Source organism: Idiotropiscis lumnitzeri, chromosome 14 (assembly GCF_059441095.1).
Source record: "Idiotropiscis lumnitzeri isolate Australia: NSW breed Sydney's pygmy pipehorse chromosome 14, RoL_Ilum_1.0, whole genome shotgun sequence".
Taxonomy (NCBI): domain Eukaryota; kingdom Metazoa; phylum Chordata; class Actinopteri; order Syngnathiformes; family Syngnathidae; genus Idiotropiscis; species Idiotropiscis lumnitzeri.
Genome location: NC_142404.1, coordinates 10,462,943 through 10,489,709, shown reverse-complemented (window position 1 = coordinate 10,489,709; position 26,767 = coordinate 10,462,943). Strand labels below are relative to the sequence as shown.

Sequence of the window (26,767 nt, the reverse complement as noted above, 5' to 3'; positions counted from 1 at the left end):
GTTTTAGTCACACCATAAGACTTCGGAAAGCATAAACACCCATTACTGATATTTTAAAATGAAAGCCCAAATTTTACAGTTTGGTGTTGTCGTATATAAAAATTCCTCATGACGGCACAAAGAATCTTGGCATGTATAATACTTCTATCAAAAATATTCTTACGAAACTCATGATTATTCATAGGGAACTATAAAACAACTTCAGCCAAAAAATAAAAAACTGTTAAAAAAAAGAAACAAAAAAACTAATTCTAGTAGCAAAGGATAATAACAATGAATCGTCCAAAAATATGAAGAAAAAAAGTCTGGATTTGTTTTAGGGGAGCCTTGCAATGTGGACAAAATTACTGCATAGTTTATTTTTTCAAAACCACATATGCATTGGAACAAGGGTGACGTTTAGGCTCCATTGCTAAGTTGTGAATGAGTCTACTGTATATTTGGGTTTCCAGAAAAGCAGGACTAACCTTTCCGGAGACTGGTGAGACGGTGCCCACTTCCTGCAATTGAAGCGTCTGAAAATGGCTTTGCCTGGTTTGCATGGTGGGAGAACTGGATGGACAATGGCACTGCGAGATGGACAATAGATCAGAGACCATCGACTAGTCCCTGACATGTAAACAGACTGCACTTCAAAACCCGGCAATTCTACACCAACACTATGGTTTTAAGTCCTTGACAATAGTCCATGTAAAGGCCTCGATTGCTAGATTTTCAACGTGGGATTTGTTCTCCTCACATAACAGTAAGCATGTAATTAAAAAGCCATGCGTTTTCCACTTTTTTTGCTGCTCGGTCATTATGGAAGCTGGAATCTACAACCAAACATGTCCATATCAGTACATGTCTCATTTGTTCCATAACAAAATAGAGGAAGCAACGTGCACATCCACTGGTGATTTGTTGTAGAACGCAACACACTGCTGGCAAACACACTTGGACAGGGCGCAAACAGGGAGGCGATCACTTGAAAGCAGATGGTGTGCAAAAAATGATTTGTTCAAAGGAAGCACTGACATGAAATTGACTCGTTCAAGCTTTCAACTTGAAGCCTTAAAAATGAATTACAGACCTTTCGGGAGAGCAGGAGAAGAACCAAGAGAGTCTTGTTCACTATATCCTTCAGCTTTGGTTGCTATTGAAGACCAAACTTTGTTCTTCTCTGTCGTTAAAGCGTTCCCCAAGGCAATCAAAAGGGAAGACAAGGCAGATATTATTGCGGGTGCTACTGTGCAGTCAGAGGAAAACAGCATCGAGAGTTCACTGATGACATTCACCGTCACCTTGCAATTCAGGCTGCCCTGGCTGCTCCCAGCAACCCGGCCAAATCGATCACAGCAGAATTTGCACCTCAAAGTTTTAAAATGAAGAGAGTCACCTACCAGGCACACGACAATCCTTTGTCACACACAGTTTAATATTTCTGACAAAATGTTTTAATAGTTGACTTAAAAGGCAGATTAAATCATGCAGCAAAGGTAATCTCATTTTCATTCAATATCTGCACTCATTAACTTTATTATGTAAAAGTTCAATTATTCTTCTGTCAAATGCTACTTGATCCTCGACCCCCGAAGAAAACATTTCCTATTTTTGAAGGGGAGACTAAATTATGAACAAATCAGATTGACTGGCATTCAAGAGTGGATTGTGCCCGGCGAGCCCATTGTATATTTTAATTGTATCCAAGGAAGAAAACACTTCTAATTTGAGCCTTGAGCCGAGTCTACTGATCTTACTTTCCCACGCTTCTGAATTATTCTACATCACCTTATGCTCAACGCTTACTGTATATTTTACAGGACTCAGAATAGGTCGGAATACTTCACGGACCTGAAATGCACTATCATGAACTTTATGATGGAGCCCAGAAGATTTGCGGTGCCAGAACTCGGAAGCCACAGTAGTGCAGGATGCCATTCTGGAGAACTTTACTCATTTAGGGTTCATTGAGTAAGACAGGCATCACTAAGTGTAAAATACCTGACTGGGCCATTGATGCAATTAGCGCTGAACATTGACTCCTGAGAGCCAGTAGTGAAAGACAGCACAGCTTGCTTGTCCTGTTGAAGAAATTGTTTCTAAATTTGTTAACAATAAAATCCCATTTCAAGTCAATTTTGGGTCAACTTCGGTTATGATGTGCTGAGCTGGAGCAGTGGCTTTAAACTCCGGAGAATAGAGATCAGAAACTTTTACTGTGCCGCCCTGAGCAGTCAGAACTTCCACAACAATGTCTTTGGCAGCAGAAATGAAAAAGCCTAGGCTCTGATGGGCACACACTGAGTACTTTCTTTGCTGCCAAAGCTAGAGAAAGAAATTAAAACAAATCCAAAAGAAAACAATAATTAGCACTTAAGCAAATTGTGGGATCGTACCCTTGCGTGCATATACAAAACCCGAACTTACCCATTTCTGAAGTCCACGGCCAAAAACAAATCCTGAAGAACGGCTGAGCTAACAAACATAAGATGTGAAGGCTTTTTTTTACACTGGAAGACTAATTGGTTCTCACGTTTGCTGGCAATCAGCAATTAGCACCTGCCAATCAATTGAAACCCAGATGGAAAAAAGGTTCTTAATCTCAATGGGACCAACCTGGTTAAATAAAGCTTCAAGAGATAGATAGATAGATAGATAGATAGATAGATAGATAGAAAGACAGCTAGCTAGCTCTTGCTAGCTTGCTAGCTTGCTAGCTTGCTAGATAGAATTAGAATTAGAAATCCCTTTATTGTCATTGTACTCAAGTGTGCAACGAGATTAGAGATAGATAGATAGAGGAATAAGGGATCTGGAATTGAGTGCAATAAATGCAGTCTGGTAGCATACCACAAAATATGTATGCTTTATAGTGAAAGTTAATCCTATAATAAATTGCACGCAACACAATCTCATGTGTCTATATTTCCCACTTTCAACCAGTGGTGCTTATTAATTTTGTGTGTGCGTGTGTGTGTAATTTTTCCTGGACATATTCAAACCACATAAAGCCCAAGGCAAGCAAGCGCTGCATCTCTTTTGCATGACTGCTGCCGCTTAAAGTGAACTAAGTTGGAGGGCGCTCACTAAGGAAAAAAAGGCAAGCGCATCAAAGGCAAACACGAGCTGGCACACATCTGGAAGTCAAAATCCCTCGCATGTGCCATCTATCCTGCAGCAATTGTGCATCTGCTTCACATTAGCATTCAACCTATTGGCAAGTGTGCCAAGAGTTAGCCCTGTGTGTCAGGGAGGGCATGATGGGAAGCCGTCAAAGCATTGGCTGCACTTTTCAAGCTTTACAACAAATGTGCTCTTTATGACTGTATGTTTTAACAACGCACACTGCGGCGTTGTATAGTGGATGGCAAGGCATGTGTTTTGCTCTGAGCTATGATTTTACCACATGGGTTTTGTTTGTTTCCTCGTTGCATGGTATGTTTCACACTTATTGTGTCATACTGAACTGTATGAAAGACACACGGGAGATTTGCCAGAAGGGGATCTGTTGCATGTAATCACTGCTGTCGATTGCAGGCTAGGCTCATATAGAAAAGGGGCTTTAGAGAAGGCACAGGATTCCCTTCACTCGACAGGCTTCGTTTCTGGGAATAGAAGAAATGTTTGATCTAGCGACATCTTGTGTCCACTTGAAATCTTGCATACATGTTGATTTATTTATGCAGGTATGTATTATTTGGTGGAGAAAACAGATGCGAGTATGAGGAGAACTGGTAAACCCCACACAGAAGGTCCTGGCTTGAGGAATGAACCCAGAACATCTCAACTCTGAGGAAGCCAAGCTGCGCAGGGGTGGCCTCGGCCACATGTTTCTCAACTTTTCACGATGCACCACCAAGCTCAAATGCCACTGAAGTGACGCATAATGATGTCATCGCTGTCTTCTAATTTACGTACTCAGTGTGAAGTCTGCTAAAGTGCAATATTGGTCCACAAAAATAACTTGAATGATAAATGTTATATTTTGCCACAATAATACTATAGTTGCCACCTGAAAATCAGATCTCTTAAAAAAAAACAAAAAACTAGTTGGTTACGTAATCTTACATCGTCCGATTTTTTTTTTATTATTATCATTTATTTAATTTTTCTGGTTTACAATTATGATCTTGAACCTTCAGTCCAACTTTGTTGGTGTTGATGATGGCGTTGGGCCTTTTTACAACACGTGTCCCTGTGTTGATGCCATGGTGACTCATGTGTTTTGGCTTTTTGTGTATAGGGTGACTAAACATTTTTGTTTTAAAGCATGAAAACAGCAACCTTTACTAGATAAATGTCACTGAAAAGAGTGCATGTTAACAACGCTTTACGATTTAACTGTAACCTTTAAGACAGCACTGCTTGCTGTCAGAGACTGCGGTTAACAGCTTTGTGAGCTATGGAAAATTATCTCATCCAATTAAGAACACTGTCACAACCCAATGAGATATTTTAAAGTTTGACTTAACGGAATTTTAAAGATGTTGATTGAGAGGTAATTGTGATTCGCATCACGGTGACAACACATCTTAACTGCTTTTAAATTAAATTTTTAGTTAGCTCATTAAAATGTGAGAAAATTGTCAAAACAAAACAATAAAAAGAACAACAATTTAATTTCTTCTGCCATGATTAAAGTTGGCTGTGATCACGCACACAACGGCCCAGCCCTCCCTCTCGCAGATCCGTCTTCACGCCTTCTGCAAAATTACCTTCATCGCACAGAGTTTTGCTGTACGCCATGATGGATTTGAAAATACAAAACTGGACCCATTTTGCTGTCTGTGCTCTGGCCAAATTCGTGTCTCATAAATATTGCTTTGGCGCCACCTGCTGGCATTTTGGTGTATTGAGCCCGTGTAATTGGTCTGTGTGTATCCGGTTTTAGTATCTTCAGACATTTGGCCACTTGCGCAATTTGTGATACTCAAGAAGTGAGGATGTAGGAGTAACAATAAATATTTTCAATCATGCAATAAATCATCACATGCTCCTTTCTTGTCTTCAACTGTTTCGACATTCTCGTGAAACAGATGTGGCCTTGCACCTGGCATGTTTTTAGTTGCAAAGATTGATCAGTTTAAAGGTGACTTTTATCGACAAGTGCTGTGCAAAATTGGATATGACATAAGTAATGGATTTGGTGTGGTTGTTGGTGTTTTAGAAATAAAAAAAAACTGGTTGCAAATATTTTACATTTCAATTAGTTAACACGTTAAAAATGCAACAAAACAGGTAGTGTCACTAGGTGTCTGGAATGAACGTTTATATGACACCATCGGTGTTAAAAAAGTCTTTCACTAGGATGCAGCACTTTTTTTTCAAGTTAGAAATTGTAAAGATATTCCAGCGTGGTCACCGAATCATCAAATGTAAATGTTGAAATGAAACACACAAATCAATCAATCAAGAATTTAGAAGAATCAAACATGAAACTTATCAGGAACGCGACATCCTCCATTGTGGTTATAGTCCAGCAATACCTTTTAGCTCTTAACGATTTCTGAACCCTCTCATTTGAGTAACATCCAATCACTGCAGGTGGTGAAATGTATACATCAGAGGACTGTGCATGTTATTAAAGTCACCCGGGGAAAAAACTGTGAAAAAAATTACACACATTACATACGTCTTATGTAGCGAATAATTCCTTAATCACAAATCATCCAGGACTGAAAAGTGGCCCTCAACTGCTGTATTTCATCAGGAACTGTGATTGGATGTATTTCCACCCACTTCCTGTCGTGCTTTCCTTTGAACGTGCAATTCATCAAGCTCTTACACGTTTGTCAGCCTTGTGAGAGTCGCACTGCCAAAAATCTCTTGCAGGCCTGCAAGTGATGAAACGATGTGCACTGAACTGTGATGGCGAGCAGCACTCGGAGAAGCACTCGAGTTTCATTGTCAGCTTCCAAAGTCAATCGTCTGCTTGGTCTGTAAGTGGAGGACACGCTTGAGGAGTTCAATAACAAATGTAAGCGGGTGCAATACAGATGCGAGGGGAAATAATGACTGTTTTACTTGTCTAAATCAATTCTATGCACAAGGATAAGAAGGTTTTATAGAAAAAAGAAAAAAAAATTGCAAAAAAAGTTTGGGGTTTGTTTGTTTCCAGTGAGACCCAAGTACTTGTCCACACTTTTAAACTGATTCTATTTACAAGACTCATACATAATTCCGGATTCCATTACGGCAAATATAGTTCAACATCATGTTTAGCATGGTCTTGACAATGCCATAAAGGGCCCGACTTTTTGGGATTCTCCAGGGTAAATCTTTTTCAAGTCTGTAGGGCCAAATACAATGACGCTACATAAGAGGAAACAACTGGTCAGGATCAAATCGGGGTTCCATATTTGTCCAAGTAAAACTATGCATGGTCGGAAGTCCCGAAAAAAGTGAAACGACACTGTCATTCATCCAGAGTCACGAAAAACACCAGAGGTCTAATCAACTCTTTTGTTTTTTTTCTCCTGCATTTATTAGTCAATAAAAATGTTATCCAATTTTTGCCCTTTATTTTTAACCCGAGTAGTTCATTGTGTTCTATTTCAAATTGTCTAAATAAAGCATGCTGTTCTTTTAAACTAAACATCAAAGTACTCCTTAATTTAGCATTCCCAGGTGCCATGTTAAAATGCACTTTTAGCTTCTTTGCTCATTTGCTCATCAACATTTCCCTGAAATGACAAATTTGTAAGTCGTTTAAAATGCATATCTGCAAAAAATACAGTCCTTTGTGCACGTGTTAATAAGGACGGATTGTGTTCTGTTTGTGCAGTTTTAGCACCCTCTAGTGTCGAGTATGTGAATACAAGTTCTGCCTCTGAACAGGAGCGTCTGGCCAAAGCTAAAGCCTCTGTTTTATTTTTAAATGGAGCCTATTAGCAGTCAAACGGCCAGTGTGATTTAATCCGCTCCATTGAGAGGTTCTGTCAAATAATTCTTCGTAATTTATGGTTGGGGGGCCTCCCGTACAGAGAGGTGGCAGGTGTTTCTCCAGATGACCGCCATCAATAGTTTCTCTCTGGAGACACTAACACAGATGTACACTCAAACGAGTCAAAAGGCACACCAACTTGCAGAAAAGCCTGACACAAAACATCTGACATTAAACTGCCATTTTAAAGAAATTATCCTGGAAAAGTTGACTTAAAATCGTTAACGTACTGTTATGTCTTTTATCTGAGTATCGGGCTGGTGGAGATGTGAACTCACTGTTGACCTTCTCCATTAGTCTCGGGCATTATACGCTGCTCCTCGTGTGCCTTTATTATGTGCGTCTCTGCTTTGCAATGTGGCCCGGGGCGCTGCGGTCATTCTTCACGTCCGCAGCAGCAGCAGGAGTAACACTACACACGTTGCCTACACACTGTACACAAAGTGGGCTGGCTGCAGGGGGGGTTGCATTTTAGCGTTTCAGAGCTGACCACTAATGGGACATGGGAGGTTATGAAGGCCATTCGGGGATCATTAAGTTTAACTGTTTGAGCCGTCATGGGTCAAAATCTTTCAACAACAACAACAACAACAAAAATCTGATCTGAAATTATATTTATTGTGGCTCATGTTTTGCCAATCATGTACAAATCAATATAATTCAATTGGTTTCCTTCAAAACTATTAAAATAATCATAAAAGAGCATATGATTCTAATTTATTAATTCTAAATTATTTATTAAAAGTTGCAATTATTCCATGAGGAAACTCAACCAATTCCAGTGAAAGAATGTCAGAACACTAAAACCGCACAGCAGAAGACTGTGATTTATTTTAATAAAGTAACCTTGAGCTTAATTATTTTTGTATTCAACTCATCTTCTTTCATTTGTTCAGTGGAAATTGTAATTGTTTATGTAGCTTGTAGTTCTCGATGAATAAAAAAATAATAATTAAAAAAAAAAGATAGACTTCCGTATACGTTTTGGGCAATGTCCAATTACCATAAAGTGTACCACTTTAAAAGGGCGCCCTCTGGCGGCACAAAGCCACGTCGCCCAAATTGAATTCCTCGCCTGTGTGCGAGCGAGAGGGAGCGGTGCTTCTTCCATGGTGCCTTGCGCTCCTGTCTGCACAATGGCCGCATTCGAGTGAGGGAAGCGTCTTCGCCCCTTCGCGGATGAAGGAACGATGAGGAGAAAAGGTAGGATCGTCGTCGTCCTCACGACCATAAACAGTCATCTTCCCATTACTTCATCATTCATCATCATAATCCGCACGAGGCGTTCACGATTCATTCAAGTTGAACCCGGCCGCGGGTGGCTTTTTACCTGCGACACGATAACGCGCGTGAAATCAGGACTCTGATCACGTCACACCATTATTAAATGGACGAAAACACATGTGTGAAATTAGAACGGTATTGTGGTGTATGACTGATAGTTGAGGAGCCGACCGATGCAGCCGATCACTGGCTCAAAGAAAAGGGCAAGCTGCCTGGGTCTGCACAGCTGGATGAAGCCTTGCTTTGCACGACCTGCATGCACCACGCATACGCTCACACATGGTCCACGCATGGGTTATTGATCAGGATGACCAATCGAATCACCGTAATCCCTTCTCTTGACAACATTTGTATTGCAGGTGTTTAATTAAAGAGTAAATATTGTGCACACTGGTGCAATGTACTGGAGAATAAACCCTCCCCATGCAATCACCTCTCACTCCCCTCACCCGCCCGATGCAATGTATTTTTATTGTATTTATTTTAAAAGTCACAGCTATGTCTTTATTTCAGAGATTCTCTCTGATTAAGGTTTGGAGAAATATGTACGAAACAATTCATGCATAATATTTCACATAATTTACATTATACCATCTCACCTGCCCGCAATTCTTTATATTGCTTGAATTATTTTTTCAAAAGTAATTTAATACAGGGCTTAACTTGTATGTTTTAAGTGCATCTCTGACTAGGTCACTTCTGGTGTAGTCTCCTGACTTTGATATTGTCAGCATGGCTTCAGGTCCCACTAAGTGAAGGCTAGAATGGGAATGGATGTCTCGCTCTTTCCCTACGATTGTCTGTCAACCGCTCGGTGGCGTAGTCCGCTTAATGCTTGAAGTCGAGGGATAGGTCAGCTCCTCACGACCCTGAATAGCACAAATGCGAATTAGCAAGTAACAATACAACTTACCAGTATCTGTGCCTTCACCAGCCTTATTTTAAGGTACCGTACTCATGCAGGCTACCGATACCAGCTGTCGATACCGACCACTGAAGGCAGACAAAATCTGACATCCTCATTTGCAGTAGTTGGCACTACTATAGTGCAGAAGTTTGACACATGGGGGAATCATCATCTGTATCCGAAGTAATGTTATAAGACATTTTTTTAAATCAATGATGTTTAGTGACACATAAAGCCATCCCAGATCAAAACATGTTTAACCACGTAATCAAAGCTACAGGAAGCAAGGCAGACAGCGCATGGGCTCCTCAGTATGAAAGGTTGTGGTGTGGGGTGGGGGGGGTGTACAGGTGCCATGGCAACCAGGCCTCAGCATGTGATGAAGTGTGAGGCTGATCCGGGTCATTTAAGGTGCCGGAATTGCATTAATGGAATCTCACATTCCAAACCTCATTCTGACTCTTGCTTGGCACTGTTTGGAGGCCAAATGTTGCTGGAGCTGAAAAACCCGATTTCAGTTCTTATGTCGTGCGTTTGTGGGTTATGCTGCTGCCACACAAACAGAAGTTTGTGCTTCCCCGTGTGGAGTTTCCATGTTCTCCCTGTGCGGAATGTATCGAAAATGTTAAACTAACCATCATGCGCGGTACCATGGAGGCCGCATACATCGGCATTTGTTATCAAATATAACAGACCGGGTCAAAGTAAGGCTTTGGGGCCACATCCGGCCCCCCCACACTCATTGACCGGCCTTCACAGTGGATGATAAATGCGTGTTCATGTGTGTTTTATTTATTTATTTTTTTAATTGTGTCCTTGATTGTTTGTCTCGCATCTACTGGAGGGTTAATTTTTTTGCCCTGGCAGTCCATATTCCACATACACAGTGTAGTGTATAAATTGCTTCCTTCATAAGGAAAAGTGTTTATCGTGTCTTTATGACTGCTCTTTTTTTTATTTTTTATTTTTTGCTCTGCCATCGCCAGTTGAAGCCACTATAGTCCAGTAGCAAAATTCGGAAGCAGAATATTTTTGCACAGGATACATTCGCTCACTTGCTTGCCTTAAAATAAGGCTAGTTTCAGCAAGACAAGAATTAGGGTGTGTAAAATTCCATTGCCATCTTTTCGACCCTGTAACAGATTATTTCCATTATCTCCTATGGGGAAAAAATTCCGTTTTGCATTAGAGGTCCCACTGTCCATCTAATGCTAACATTGGAATCCAGCACTGGTGTTAATCTTCTTATTGTTGAATGTGGTTATCGGGTAAATGCTGTTCACATGGCTTAGTGTCTGAATTACTGCTGTCCATGTACAATGGCTCAGAGAGATATGACTTGACAAATCTGGACCTTGTTGAGCATAATAGAAGTACAATAGTACACAAATAATGTGCATTTTGTCTTTTGGGAGGCTGCCTGACGAGTGGACGTGCTCATGCATGGCGGCGGTAGCTCCTCAGCTGCTAAATAAACACACTAATGAGTGTTTGTTTTACATTAGTGTCACTTTCTCGCTCTTCATTCTCTTCCGGGCGCACTGGACCGCACGCATACGCACTCATGCATCATTGGACATCATGCCGCGTGCTATTGTAAATGTCTCAAAGGAATTTTTTATTTATTTTTTTTTTTATGGAGGGGAGATTTGACATGCAGAGGAGGAAGGAAGTGCGGGAAGTGCATCAGGAGTCCCCCTTGTCATTATTATTAATATTAGTCCATCAGTTTGTAAGCGATAGTTTTTCTTTCCCTGTGGCGGCCATTTTTGCCGCATGGCCTGGTTCAACGCCACCTCTTGCCTTGGCCCACATTCTGCTTCTTCTGGCCGAGAGGTCGGCACTCGGGGGGGGGGTGTTTAACAGTTTTAATCAAATCATCATCTTATTCATCAAAGCGTGCAGCTGCTGGGTGTGATGCGAGGCCATTGTGTGCGCTGTAACACATTCAGCCCCCGCTCGCATGCATGCGATCAAGTCGATCTTGCAACACCTCTCAGTCTGATTGATTGTTATTGCTTAATTGGGGCCCCCTGCTTCCGGCATTGCCACGGCAACAGTGGATGCTCCAGATGTCAGCCCAGATGAGACATAGACACTAAATCAAATGGAGCCACTTAAAATTTTTTAATGCAGTTCTGTTCTTTTGAGTTCATAGTGTGTTATTGTCTTACTGTTGTGCCACAAGCATGTGGATTTTAAGATTTTCACCCAGTTGCTGCCATGTCCATTTAATCCCGCCAGGGCCTTCAGATTCTGTAGTGCTGCAGCTAGCTAGCTAGCTAGCTCACAATGATGTCAACATTTTTCAGCTCTATGATTGGTTGTTCAGTGTAAGCCAAGTTTGACTCTCGATCTGCACACATGAATACATGAAGTAATCATCATCTCTGGTGAGGATGATGTCGTTTTTGCCATGTTATTAGATAAATAATGAGTCAGATCTGCTCCAGATTTAAGTGCTGTTTCCGCAACTTCAACATGATATTGGTAGTGGGATTTAAGATGTGCATCAAAAATTGGATCACCACTGAAGGCCCAAGTATACCGCAACTGCAAAATAAACCGAACAAGACGATTCTATTTTTTCAAAATACTTTGTTGAATCATTTTGAATGCAAGCAAAATAAAACTTAATGGGAAGGAGAATGTCCAAATAGAGATGACAAACGTCTTGTAAGCAATCTGTATGGAGAATAGTCACCTACGTACAAGACTGGGCCCGTAAAGGTGATAGACGGGGAGTTGCCATGGCAACGGCGGAGAGAACGCATGATGAACGGTCACGGATGGCGTGGCAGCGGGACATCAGCGTGTACGCAAATGGAAAGGACAGCCTGGAGTCTGGACAGATCATTGAAAATGACTTCGCGTCCGCATGAGATGAATAAAACATGAGTGTCATTAAACGCCCACTTGAATCTCATGCATGCCGCAGTCAAACATCTGTGCCCTCTTTATTTTTTTGGGTTCTCATTTTAATTTAATTTAATTGCTTTGCGTCGACAAGTCAGAATTAAGTGAGTGTTTGAGTTAAGGGTTCAAATCAGGATATGTAAATGAGTTTTAAAGTTTCAAGTTGAAGTTAAAATTTGGATTTCAAGCCGATGTTGGGATGTTCAATTAGGAGCAAGCCTTAGGGACAATTTTTGGGTTTCAAGATGGCTTTTCAAGTTAGCATTCGGGTTTGTGAGCTAGAGTTTCAAGTTAGGTTAAGCGTTACTAGTTAGGATTTGGATTTCAAGTGATAGGTTTTAAACGTATTTTCAAGGCAATATCATGAATTCAATTAATGTCTGCAGATGAGAGTTTCAAGATGGGGTTGGAAATTCAGATTTTTGTTGCGGTTAAGGTGTAAAAGTTTTCAGTTTAGGTTTTGGGCTTCAATTGAAGGTTGGGGTTTCAAATTTGAATTTGAAACCACGTTTTGGGAGGATTATTTACTGTAAAAAGACAACTCAAAAGTTTTCCTTGCTACCTGAAGTGACTAATTAAAAGAAGTTACAGGATGCACAAAATCTTGTGTCTTGAATTTATTGCTTGATTATTTTTTTTTTGAAGGGTTGTCACATGTTTTATTGGAACGAGTGTTGATGGAGCTGTTGTGTGTGTGTGTTCGTGTTTCAGGTCAATGCGGTTTCCAAAGAAGTTGTCCAAGGTTGTAGTCATTGGCTGTGGATTCCAGAGGTCTTTTATAGGCCTGTTTCCATAGCAACCTGCCGGTCCTCCCGAGAACGTTTCACCCCCTTCCTCCGCAAAGAGAAAGTGACCCCCGTAAGAGCCACCGGAATGGACACAGAGTCGACCCACTCGGGCTACTCCAGCCGCTCGGGGAGGTCAAACCGCCACGGGTGAGTTGCCTGTCACTTCTTTTGTTTATTTGGGCCTCTCGATAACTTTGATGAGTTGGTCCAAGGCGGGAGGCGGGAAACAGACAGTCATGTGATTTTTAGGTCGTCAACAACTCGGCGACTCTAATCACTGATGCGCTCGGTCTGAATTGAAAATGAGAGAACTGTTTAATCTTTACTTCACCCTGCAAGATTAAATGAATACATTGCCATAATCAACTCCTTTTTTTTTTCGGTGGGGGGGGGGGGGGGGGTTATGCTTTCTATTTTTTTTAATCCAGTTGTCTGCTCACTTTGTGGACATTAATCAGCAGAAGGCCGCACAGCTTAATTTTTTTGGGTGGCAGTTGAACCGAGTCATATGTCATATTATAGGACTTGGTGAAATTGTAATTCTGTTCTTAAATATTGATAGCAATTATTAAGTTTTCTCAAAAAAATCCAAAAGATTTAAAAAAAAAAAAAAATATATATATATATATATATATATATGACTTGATGACAACAAGCCATGTTTATAATTATTTTTGTAATTCTGTCCTAAAATATAGAGTAAATCAAATACGCTTTTTACTTAAAAATGTCCTCAATCAAGTGGCAAGGTCAAAAATCAGTATGCGTCAAACTTGAAAATTCCTTCCCATGTTCGTAACTATCATGTAATTTTGTAGTATTTGCAGGGAAAATGTCCAACATCAAGAAAATTTAAAAAAAAAATCTATTTACATCAAACCCTATTGAGTCGTATGGCATATTAAAAGCCTGTGATGAAAGCATTCTTGTGTCTGTGATTTTGTAATGTTATCCTTAAATATTGACGTAATGACAAAATATGTTTGGTTTATCTACTTAAAGCATTTCCAACTTTCAGTAGTAACGTAAATCAAACCCATGGAGTCATCCCGCATGTGAGAGTTCCACACGTGAATTTCAGTGTCGAGTCAAACATCACCATCTTTGATAGAGTTCCCTATCTCATTTGATTGTGTGTTCGATTTCATGGCGGCTGAGCTTCATGACGTTCCCTCGACCCTCACGCTATCCTTTTTCGTCCTCCATTCAGCGAGCGAGGCCGCGAACGTCACAAGGCCTGTGGCAGTAAAGACAGCAGTCGCTCCGAGAAGTCGGTCATCATCAATCCCCCGGAGACGTCCTCCCAGGATTCGCCGGTGCACAATGGCGAGCCGCTCCCGGGGGAGCCCCTGCCAGGGGCGGATCCTGGCGAAGAGGGCCAGGTATTTGACTGAAGTGCATCAACGCGTGCATGGGAGCTCGAATCACAATGCTTAATCCAGTTTAACATTTCAGCAACATATACAATAGTGTCAAGGGATCACAGAGGATTATCGGTGCTCTTGTGCAGCTTGACCCGTATATTAGAACCAGATATCGAGAGATTTTCAATGCACTAGATGTAGATGTTGTGATGTCACTATACAAAAAATAGAGGGAGGAAACATGAAAAAAAAGTACATAGCATTATGCAATCTAACCAGCAAGTGCTGAACAATCTTAGTCACAGCGTTCCACAATCTCTTGCTGATTTTTGTTTCTAAAACAGGAAAATCAAGATTTGTCTTGTGAGTTTTATTTAAAAAGGGGTCGCGCATGACTTCTTACCCGCAGTATTGTTGTCGTGACAAAGGTTATCTCCCAGTGTCTGTGCTGAGGAAGCAGAATAGATTGGAAGTGGTAATTCGTGACGTTTAAGAAGGGGCCAGGAGGAAGTTATTTTGGTTTGTTTGTGTCATGAGTGCTGCTCAGTGCCTTGGTGGGGCTTTGGAACTATGTTTTAAAAAGAGAAGTCATTTTAAATGGATGATTTGTTGATATGTTATATTATAGTACTGTATATTCAGGAATTATTGTATTTTATTCATTATTGAAAAAGCAAATATGTGAGCAGAGCTGCTAAAAATTGCAAAAATTGACATATAATTGAATTTTTTTTTAAACCAAATTGTTGAAAAAACCTCCAACAAATATTTTCAGTGAAAAACGGGGCCCTAAAAACAACAAAAAATTAAATATTAAAAAAAAAATCAATCCACAAAAAGATGGAAACACATATACCATAATATACACTATAATTTTTTTTAAATATATATAGATACAGCTGTGCCTTGAGAATTAAATTTATACCATGACCACACTGAAGCACACTCAACATTTCTATGAAATTAAATAAATTGATGTGTGTGTGGCCACATTATTAGGTACAGCTACACAATCCAATGACATTCACTACAATAGCTGTATGATGGATGGATGAGTCATGAAAACATTTTGCATGCACTCTTTTTTTAACATTTTGCATGCACTCATTGGACTAAATGTTTTTTCTTCTTGTATTCTCGGCGTGGTTAAATAACACTGCATCATAGAGAGCTATTTCGAATGTTTTGCTTCCTTTATTTGACTACATGGAAGGTTTATAATGCTTGAAACAGCTCTCGGAAACTCCTACCACAATATTAAGCGTGCTGTTATATTAATGTCGCTTCAATGGTGTCAATCGAAAGAGGATATTCATCAAACAGCTGGCTAAAGAGAATGTGTGTGAGAATGGCATCACTGGGAAAAAAAATAGTATCCATCCAGACTATGTGAAGAATTTCTAGACTGGACCTATTTTTCCTTCTCCTGCCTCCTCCAAGACAAAACACACATTCCAGGATGTCATGTGACTCATAGCCAAAACCAGCTCGTAGCTTCCGTCCTTTGTCTGCGTCGTAAGGTAATCTGTGCTTGCAGCGAGTTGGCGTGTCCCCGACAGGCCTTCCATCACCTTCGGCAGGTTGTTCACCGTTTCTTGACATTTGAGCACTCGTAAGGAGCTCCTGTGCAAAAAGGGAGTCGCACATTCTTATTGCCTTAGATCAGTTTTCGGCACTTTGAGGAAAGCTGATAGGAATAATCTGCCGTGTTCACACGCGCGTCACTGACGCGAGGCCAACACTGCTCTGGTCTCTTGCTGCTTTGTGAGCTTTGGATATTGTGACTTGATGCCAGAGGGCAGCAGATTGGGTTTCCTGGCAGCGCTGCGTCCAACTAAACTGAAACCACATACAGTAATCCCTTTTTGAACGGGAACTCTCATGCCTTGATTATTTGCGAATACGATGAAAATGAAAATGATTGCATCATTAATGATTTATTATTATTATTATTATTATTATTATTAATAATAATAATAATAATCTAATATTGTATAATACATGATTGATACAGCAAAGTCATGGGTCTTGAATAATATCAGATGGTATCATGATACATGTTCAATACAGCCAAATATTCTATTGTAATTGATACAATATTATACAACGTATTTATAGGTAAAGCAAATGATTATATGTTCAGGATATGGTATCATGATACAATATAGATAAATGTATCAGATACCAGATATCATACGTTATTTGTATACAATTGTGATACAGCCAATTATTGTATTATTAATTCTGTTATATTTTATTGTTTTGATATGTTGTTACTTTCTTTCTTTTATTTCCTCTACAAAAAAAAACGACTATTGCTGTCTATTTTTCTTATTGTAAAACTGTTTTCGGAGGCAGGCACAAATGATGCACTTTACGTTCATTTTACTGTGGAAAAGGTGGTTAGAGTTGCACATGTGGTCACAGAATGAATCAAACTCATATCTCAAGGCACCACTGTATATTGATACAATGTGTTGCTATGACGACAAATATATCAATATTCTGTAATAATATTGTGCCACGAGTTTCTTGTCATGACAACAAAATGTACAATAACTACAGAAGGCCTTTTTGTCTGTCAGGTGCGGTGACTGATACCGTGTTAACCTCCAAGGTCACCAGTCAGGTTTATAGCTTGTGATCGTTTGTGAACGTATGCAAGTGGCCGTAGTGGACTATCTGACTGGGCCTGACACTACAGTAATTCCTTCTTGAGCCTTTCTGTCCACTCTTTGCATTAACATAGCAATCCGGCGGCCTGATTAGTGCAGCGATAATCTTGAGGATTAATCCTCGGAGAGTTAATGGCGGCAGTGTATTAGCTCCGTCAGAGGGTTATTGTTTAGCAGCTGCAAGACCTGGTCACATGTTTTTGCGAACACTTTGGTTGAGAAATGCTTGCGAATTGATTTCTCCAGTCTGACGCCGATGCAGCAAAGTCTGTCGTCTTAATGATATGATACGGTATCATGATACAATATCGATACTGCACAGTATTGCATCAGTGACATGGTTGGGTACTGTGATATTCTGTATTTATAGTATACTACAAGAAAGTAGGATCATATCTGATTAAAATGACTGCTCTAAAATGACCACTATTGTTTTATATTTGGGTAAATAAAAACAGCATTTTGTTTTTGATATTTTTAAATATAGAATATTTGGTACAGAAGAAATGCCTACCATGTTAAATTTCAATAAATTAAATTTATGCTTGTTCTGTGCTTTTGTAGGTTGGTTTGTTTAAAACACTACGTCAAAAGGAATGAAATAAGAATTAATAGAGACACGCATACAGTAGTCGACCTTCACATTCCCGCATCAAATCGTCATTTTTCCCTGCCCCCGTTCGCTGCGGCATAGAGGAATTCATTAAGCGTGGACCTAAATGGTGGAATGACTTTCATCCAACATTTTGCAGCGCTCTCATAGTCTAGCTTCGACATTGACACCCTTGTAATCATATCTTGTTTTTATGCCGTGCTCACGTGTCGAGAGAATTATTCAGTGCTTCTTCACATTGAGCGGACAGTGAATAGATAATGAGAATGAGTGACAATCTAAAAGTGTTTGTGGTGCAGATGTGATATGATGAAGAAAACCAAGAAGAATGTGACGCTAATATATTGTGACAGGTGAGGGAAGAGTTGATCTATTTGTGTGAGTTGTGTACCTTACGTCAGCGTTTGCGTTCTCCTGTGTGCACGTCGCCCTACATTACATCAAAGCATGTTTGAAGACTTCTCATGACTGTCCAAAATGTCTGTAGATAGTATAAGAGCGTGAAAACACATTCGTGACAGAACAATGGAAGGAGAAAAAGAATACTTAAAAAAAATACAATTCTTTTTTTTTTCAGTTTTCATTTTTCTTTTTTTTTTTTTTTTTTTGCTTGAACCACCATTTGAAATGGTCAAATCAAACAAATAACTAGTCACACAATTACAGCTCAATCAAATGTCACCAAAATAGTTACATTAGATAAATGAATTTACAGCCAGAATGTATTTATTTTATTGGAGCCATTGAGATGAAATGTGAAAATGTTTTAGCCTTGAAGGTGGTCATCATTCTCTCAAGAAATTTTTTGCTGTTGATAACTCGCTGCGTAACTTTTTAAAGGCCAATGCAATTTAACAATTAATCATTCCGACTTCAGTTCTTTGTAATTTTGTGACTTCAGGTGCGAGTTGAAGGGCTTCATGTAGTGCTCTGACGCCACCTAGTGGCATTTTGGTGCTAAGGAAGGATGTTAAAGTGAGTTGAAGAGCTTCATGTAGTGCTCTGACGCCACCTTGGGGCATTTTGGTGCTAAGGAAGGATGTTAAAGTGAGTTGAAGAGCTTCATGTAGTGCTCTGACGCCACCTAGTGGCATTTTGGTGCTAAGGAAGGATGTTAAAGTGAGTTGAAGAGCTTCATGTAGTGCTCTGACGCCACCTAGTGGCATTTTGGTGCTAAGGAAGGATGTTAAAGTGAGTTGAAGAGCTTCATGTAGTGCTCTGACGCCACCTAGTGGCATTTTGGTGCTAAGGAAGGATGTTAAAGTGAGTTGAAGAACTTCATGTAGTGCTCTGACGCCACCTAGTGGCATTTTGGTGCTAAGGAAGGATGTTAAAGTGAGTTGAAGAGCTTCATGTAGTGCTCTGACGCCACCTAGTGGCATTTTGGTGCTAAGGAAGGATATTAAAGTGAGTTGAAGAACTTCATGTAGTGCTCTGACGCCACCTAGTGGCATTTTGGTGCTAAGGAAGGATGTTAAGGTGAGTTGAAGAGCTTCATGTAGTGCTCTGACGCCACCTTGTGGCATCCCTCGCTAATAGTGGCGGAAAAATGCTAAAATGAGCACTTGAGGTCAGAATTTCACAGCAAAGTTTGAAATACTAAAACAAAGATGTCTTGCTCACCTCTAGGATGATAACTGGGGCGAAACCACTACCGCAGTGACCGGCACCTCCGAGCTCAGCATTTCCCAGGAGGAAGTGGTGGGCTTGGGCAAAGGCATACAAGATCGGACCCGAGGCTTCCGCCGCTACCTCCCGTTAGCTGTGGGCCTGTGTGGTGGTCTGCTGGTGCTGGCCACCCCGTTGGTCTTCTTACTCCTGCCCGTAATAATGTGGCCCGAAAGACTGCAGCCTTGCGGGGCCGCCTGCGAGGGCCTCTTCCTGTCCCTCTCCTTCAAGCTCCTCATGCTCCTCACGGCCATCTGGGCACTGTTTCTCCGGCCAGCCCGCGCCAGCCTGCCGAGAGTGTGCGCGTGCCGGGCCTTCCTCACCACGCTCACCCTACTGCTCACCATGTCCTATTGGCTCTTCTACGGTGTCAGGATCCTCGATGCACAGGTGAACATGAAACACATTAATGTACTGTGATCATTTTCCAAACATGAAAATTAATAGATGCAGTTCAACATCCGCTAAAAGTGTTTTTTTCCCAAAACAAAAATAATACATTGCAATTATATAGAATGTGTTAGCATTAAGCTAAACGGATTTCATCAAGACAAAGCCGTGTTGGGTTGAAATACACAAAATGGAATAGTTTTTGTTTCATGTTTATTTTGACCGTAAACAGCTTGAGGCATCTTTTCGGAAAAATGTCTTCACTACTTGGCAAATTGTGACTTGTTGTCAGGTGAGTTGACTGACACCACACCACACTCAAGGCTTTATGAAATTTTGGTTGGCTTGATGAAACGCTCAACCAGAGCAGGTAATGACCAACATTTTGTGACCAAAGGACTTTTATTTCAATCTTTCAATCTTATATATATTTCTTTCCATGCTGTTTGACAAGGAGGAGCACTGAGTGACGCTATGTTAGCATCTCACACTAGCCTCCAACTACTTGCAATTTTCTTCTTTGCTATCGGTACACATCTCAGATGGTATAAAAAAAAAAACGGGCAGAGAAACTTCCTTGGTGTGGTGAAGTGGATTGCAGTATATGCTACATGATTTTCTGACAAACATATTGGCAACTACAACACTTATGCGAAGCAATGAGCCGCATCACGATCCCAAAACATAAAATTTGTTGACTCACATTTACTCGGAACAGAGAGTGAGAAAAATTATCTGTTGTGGTAAATTTCCATCAAGAATGAAACTTCTCCATCGACGTAAAATTTTTCATCTGGTTCATAATTATAATGAAAGGAATCAATGATCAGCAATTTCTGTTTGACTTGAATGATGTGGTTGCAGGACGAGGACTACCACGGTGTGGTCCAGTTTGCCGTGTCCCTGGTGGACTCTCAACTCTTTGTGCACTACCTGGCGGTGGTGCTGTTGGAGCTCCGCCACCTGCGACCGTGCTACAGCGTGTGTGTTATTCGATCCACCGACGGAGAGACGCGTCACTACAACATTGGGCAGCTCAGGTACATCGAAGCGTGCAGTAAATATTTGGGAATGAAAAGCACTTGTATGTGTTGTCATACATATAAAAATAACCAAATGAAAATTAGTATGTACGGCAGTAACCACGCATGCTGTTGTATCACGAATTCTTTCGCTTTTGTGCAAGCCCGTTCATCTTCCAGTGATAGGCATTCCATCCCAGGTGGACGCCCATTTTAGGAACAGAGGACGAGAAGTTTTTTTAAACAAACTAAGCAAGGTCGGTAGTGGATGTTCGTCCGCCTCTGTAATTGTCCCTAACCGGGTCAAGTACCGTGGGTATAGATTTCAAATATTAAATCTTGTAATGCTCTTGCGAGTTCTGGCCTTTTGACTGAGAGTTCAACTGAGAGAGAGCAAGATAAATAAATAATGTTTATGAATTATGAAACCTCTCGTCATGCACGGGCACTTTTTCGGGCGTTAGAAACACGGGGGACGGACTGGTGAAATGCAAAGACGGAAGCGCTTTAAAACGACGAGAACAGCCGGTGAAGCAGGACCATTATTTTATGAATATGATGATGATGGAAGGGTGCCCCACTCACGGGCGGAGGACGGACCGACAAATTAGGGTAAAGTGCCCATCTTGCCCACTTGATTATGTTCCTCCATTTTCACTTGTATATGGCATAAAATCCAGATGTCCTTAAACCTTTGCACATATCGTGTGTGTAATTAGATGCCTATATCAGAGAGATGAAAGTTTTATAACTAGTAACCGAGTCAGTCAGCCTCCTTGTCTCGTTTGCCTCAGGCGGGATATTGGAGAGGATGTTGTGTGAACACTGCTGTCAAACATCTGATCAATTTTGTTGGATACGTCATGAGTGGGGCACAACAAAAGATTGCATAAGATATAGTATATTAGAAAAAGGTATTGCTACTCAGATGCAGAACAGAAAAAAAGGGCCTTCCCCAAAGTTAGAAGCTTACATTCTTGCAAAATGCCTTGGCAAAATGATGTTGTGGAAAATGTATTATTATTTTTTTTTTCTTTGTAGACAAATAGTTGTGTCGCTAGAGTGGCGGCCCATCAGCACTCGGAGTTATACTTTGACAAGTAGAAGCCACTCAAGTCGCAAGGCTCACCACTCGTCATGGTAACGAAAGCTGGAGTGGCCTTGCGTCCGGCAGAATATGAGGCGGGGGGTGTACCATCGCTCACTTGCATGAGACAGAATTTAATTCTTGACCTTTGGGGTGCATTGACAAAAAGCAAGTCATGATTTGTTATTTCAATGCCTAGTGAGAAAAAAAAAAAATCTCCTTTCCGAACTGAAGGAGATGCTAACGGTTCATTAAGTGATTCAGAGGTGAGTCCAAGGCCATTCCAAGCATGAGAACACATAAGTAGCTCGACGGTAAGCAGGGACCTTTGACCGAAGTCGATATATTTTCTGGTGTGAACCAGCAGCACCTGTGTCTCTCTTGTGTCTCGCAGCATTCAGAACGCAGCTCTCACCGTCTTGGAGTATTACTACCGAGATTTCCCGCTCCACAACCCGGCGCTCCTCTCGGCCTCCAAGCACCGCGCCGCTAAACACCTGGCCGGATTAAAAGTCTACAACGTCGACGGTAAGCGCGGCTCATCCACAATAAAGAATTTGCTTTGTTCTGGTTGGCGCTTGGAGTTACATCATATAGCAGTAACTCTCAGGTCGGATCCACACTGAGTTTTTCAAGGCTCACAATAATACCATTACAAGCCAAGATTCAAACGCAACTCGGCCAACGTCAACTGCAATTCCAATTTTCAGTTGTGATCTTGTGCTCTCCTTGTCCACTTCTACTGTAAGCGGCTTTGAGAAGCAGACTGAGAAGGTTGCTGCAGGAGAGTAAGTACCGCACTGGAAATCTCCTCCCTTCCCTTGCAAGGCACTTGAAAAGAAGCACAGGAAGTCGCAGCATAACGTAGTTCACCCAAAAAGCCGTTGCGCTTGACATAATGGTTATGCCGACGCTCTCAAAGCCTGTAAAACAAAAGACAAAAATAATCATTCAGACATCTGTCGTCAGCCAACTAAAATCTGCTAAAAAAATTTAGCAAATTTTTTTTTACTTAAAAATTAGCTAATTCGTTTTTACTTGAAAATTTGCAAAAATGTTTTACTTGAAAATTTGCTCTTTTTTTTTACTTGAAAATGAGCAAATTCTTTGTTACTTGAAAATGTGCTTTTTTTTTTTTTTACATTTCTGTTATGAAGTTAAACTAATACTGCCTGCAATTTTATTTCTGTATTGATGTAAGCATTAAGGCGACACAAAATAAGTTATTTTATTATTTTATTCAGGGAATTAATTCGCCAAAAAATCGGTTATCTGAATATTCTTCCTGCTAATATCGGAATCAGCCTCAAAAAGAAAAATCTCAGTCTGGCTCTACTTTGTATCACCGCTTGTAGTTAAGAGATGTTGCACTGTTGGCTATCACCCCACCAATGCACAAGGCTTTCATGATGCTCGCATCCGAGATCGGTGTCCTCGTCGGCCCTCCCCCCCTTTTCAGCAGAAAGGCCTCTAGGGGGTGGCGGGATTTGAAGCCCTTAAATAATTCATCAGAGAAGCGCTCATTCCTCACATATTCCCACTTCAGCTTCGCTCACTTTCCATTTTTACCTTCCTTTTATTTATTTTTTCGCACTTACCCTGTTTCTCACCTGCCCGAATGTGCTTTCACACACATGCAAATCAGGTTAATGATTGCGATTTTAAACTACAGGTTTTACCCCGGTTCTACCTCACTCCCCATCCCCCCCAAACATGCTCGTGTACTTCTCACCCTCGTAATGATGAGTTCCACCGCTCCACTGCATGAGCTCATCTCGTGCAAAGCTGCGCAGTCACAGATCTGTCTTCATGTTGGATGAACAGCACCAACATGAATGTTTCATCTGCGTGTACGGAAAAAGATTTTGGCAGCAAGGGAGGCCATTTTTTTTCCTTGCAATCTAGCATTTAAACGTGTAGATGGTATTTAATATATATTAGCAATTCATATTTTTATTTCTATTCTTAGTCAATTAAGTGATTGATTGAATATTTAACTAGATATGTTTGTAAAATAAATACAGTATTTTAATGTAATAAAAATGTGTCTCCAACTTAAATTACTGCAAATTACTGCTTAAAATGTATAATGATTCAATTTAAATTCCTCCCAATTTTATATAATGTATCTTTTGATTCTTTCAAAATAATTGATTGGTTAATTGTCAATTACTGATGTGGTGTCTTGTATTTAATATGAATAAAAATAATATTATGTTATACAAAATTTCTGTAATTTTCTGTTAATAAATGTATTATTTAAATTTAATATACATTTCAATGTGTATCATTACTTTTTTCATAATAGTTAATTTATAAATAGCGAAATGTATTTAACACTTAATATAATGTAAGCAGCTGTCATTTTTGTTGAAAGTAAAAATCTGATGAAAAATATGTCAAAGCATATGAATTACAATTGTTTTGTTTTCTATAAGCTTATATATATTTTATGTGAAAAATACATTCAATATTTTGTAACAATGTCGCTTTAATTTAAAATTTAAAATTTGTATTCTGTTTAAATGCTAATAATTGTTTTCTTTTCATCATATGTAATTTAATATTTTATTATTATCTTTTTTATAATATTTTATATTTTATTATGATCTTTTTTTAATAATATTTTATAATATTAATATAATATTTTTTATATGATCTTCACTTTTAATTATTAGGAGTTAATTTGTACTTTTCTTAACTTGTTAACTTCTATTTTTTATTCCGAATTTATGTTAGATCAGAAAAATGGCAGTCTACACTTGTCAAATCTTCATCTTGGGCAAGGTTTTCAAATATTAGATGAATGTTTTCAAGTCGCTGACGTAATCTTTTTTTAATGTGTCAGTGTGAAGGTCGACACTATCCTTCCCTTCCACGCTTTGTTCTCCACACGGAATCACGGTCTATTAATCTGCGAAAGCACACTTCCTCAGGCTCAAGGTGATATCATCAATTCAGCCCCTGTCCTCGCTTTTCATTTTGAGTGCAGCTCCGGGGAGTGCGGCAGGGGCGCAGCCCGCTAATGGAAACCAATCCCAGGCCATGATCGCAGCCGCCGCCAAACGCAAAGACAGCGCCCATAATGAGCTATACTACGAGGAGGCCGACTATGAGAGACGAGTACGCAAGCGGAAAGCCAGGTAGGCCAAAGACCATAACGCACTCGCCATCTGCAAAAAAGAAAGGAAGTCCATTGAAAAAAAAATGAGTTCACCCCACTCACATGCTTTTAACCACATTTAAATTTGGCCTTGCTTAACGGATAGTTGAATACAAAGAGTGCAGCAACACCTGTAAACAAACACTAGCACAATACACACAAGCATAAATTCTTTATCCTCTGCAATTAAGGACCAATATGATGTGGTAGTGACATTTGTTTGTGTCTGTATGACTGTATTGTACTGCCCCGCAGTGGCCAAGACGGACACACCACAAGGCAACAAAATGAATTGAAGCATTAAATCATGATGCACAAGCTGTTTGATTATTTGCATTTACAAAGTAATTTTTTTATAGAGAACAATATTATAGAGCGCTATTTTGTTTAGTCAGAGAAAACAATTTAACTCGTATCTGTTGGCACCACTGTAATTCCAATATTCACATCCTTGATCAGGTTGGTGGTGGCAGTGGAGGAGGCTTTTACGCACGTGCGGCGCATGAAGAAGGAGGACGAGCGCGCCACGCCTTCAGACATCATGGATGTGCGAGAAGCGGCTCTGGCCATTTTCCCCTCGATGGCCCGTGCCCTGCAGAAGTACCTCCGCACCACCAGGAGGCAGCAATGTCACAGCATGGAGAGTATCCAGAAGCACCTGGCCTTCTGTCTCATCAATAACATGAGCCCCAAGGTGAGGTTGGTTTGCTGAATTTTAATCTCCTTGTATTGTGGCTGGCTCTCGTTTGTAGTCAATCTGCACTGGATGGACTGTGACATTGTGTTGATGATGAGACCGTCCCACTCACCCTGTTTGTGCTCACGGTACCCTGCTAAAACTCCAAACTTGTCTCGTAATAGCACCATAGTTTCAAAACATGGCATAGAAGTACAGTGTATGTTTTGTCTGTTTCCATGTCACTAGGCCTTCCTGGAGACGTACCTGTCCCCTGGCCCCACCCTGCAGTACGGCCCCGAGCGCTGGATGGCCGACCAGTGGACGCTGGTGAGCGAGGCCTCGGTAACGAGCGGCGTCAAGGACGGCAGCGATTTTGTGCTCAGATGCCTCGACTTCAATCTCGCCATCACCGTCAAGGGCATCCCGTACATCCGAGTGAGTGAGGAGTACGTCGACCCCAAATCGCACAAGTTTGTGCTTCTGCTCCAGTCGGAAACTTCAGTGTAACGGCCGTTGGCTCCTTTTTTGTCGACTTTTCTTAATCTCACAGGAAAGTACTTGGATTTTCTATCTTGACATCCTGTATGCACTATAAAAAGACTCTTTGTTGTTTGCATGTGGACGAGCGTGTGACTTTTAAGATGCAAAAATGTGTTTATATGGGGAGACATTTGCCAAACGCGTGGCTGAAAAATTAACAAAAAGCTGACTGCTAGTTTTGAATTAGCTGTTGGTATACAGTATGTACAGTATTTATACGTGAATGTGCTTTATTCCCTGCATACTTTTTATATTAAAACTGTGCATCGGTTGGATTTTAACTTTTTTTTTTTTAAATTTGCTTTGAGCAAGGCAAAGATTGTGAATTTGTATTTGACATCAAACACTGGAATTAGCACAGTCGATGTTTCATATATCTGAGTGTGTACTATGCTGTTTTTTTTTTAAATGACATTTTTATATCTAAAAGTATTCTGAGCAGCATGAGACTTAACATATTACACACAAATAATAAGTGATTACAGGGACCATTTCTAAAAATAAGCTTTATGGAGCTAATTCAATCGCGCACTGTTTGGATCACAGTCGTAGTCAGCATGAGCGTCTCACTGCTGCCCCCTATTGACCACTTTGACTAACTGCACATGTCAAACTACCTTAGGTTCATTTGCAAGGGGAAAACATGTATTTTTAAATATATTATTGGCATTTAACTGTTACGTACTGTTGTCACTGATGTAGTTTAGTGTTTTATAATGTTGATGACTGTACATAATTTGTCTTGA

General features: G+C 40.4%; 1 protein-coding gene across 3 annotated transcripts; it reads left to right on the top strand.

Annotated features, from left to right (window-relative positions):
- Positions 1–7,987: 7,987 nt before the first annotated feature.
- Positions 7,988–26,523, top strand: LOC148323429 (vang-like protein 1). 3 transcript variants are annotated; one of them, XR_015846543.1, is made up of 10 exons: positions 7,988–8,128; positions 12,744–12,967; positions 14,031–14,202; positions 19,102–19,530; positions 20,395–20,570; positions 22,034–22,167; positions 22,392–22,427; positions 24,632–24,782; positions 25,262–25,627; positions 25,728–25,852. XR_015846543.1 is itself a non-coding variant. In XM_088315664.1 (10 exons), exons 2-10 carry the CDS (start codon positions 12,906–12,908, stop codon positions 25,986–25,988), a joined length of 1,656 nt encoding a protein of 551 aa, XP_088171790.1. In that variant the 5' UTR covers positions 7,988–8,128; positions 12,744–12,905; the 3' UTR covers positions 25,989–26,523. The 3 variants fall into 3 exon arrangements, 2 of the variants coding, with proteins under 2 accessions (XP_088171790.1, XP_088171791.1); XM_088315664.1 differs by having other exon boundaries at positions 25,262–25,496; positions 25,728–26,523; XM_088315665.1 differs by lacking the exon at positions 22,392–22,427 and having other exon boundaries at positions 25,262–25,496; positions 25,728–26,523.
- Positions 26,524–26,767: the final 244 nt, after the last annotated feature.

Bases quoted from the DNA above. Each gene is read 5' to 3' on its own strand.
- LOC148323429 (XM_088315664.1), top strand. From the start codon at position 12,906: ATGGACACAGAGTCGACCCACTCGGGCTACTCCAGCCGCTCGGGGAGG. The intron at 24,783-25,261 runs GTAGGCCAAAGA...ATCCTTGATCAG, and splicing joins GTACGCAAGCGGAAAGCCAG to GTTGGTGGTGGCAGTGGAGG. The intron at 25,497-25,727 runs GTGAGGTTGGTT...CCATGTCACTAG, and splicing joins TCAATAACATGAGCCCCAAG to GCCTTCCTGGAGACGTACCT.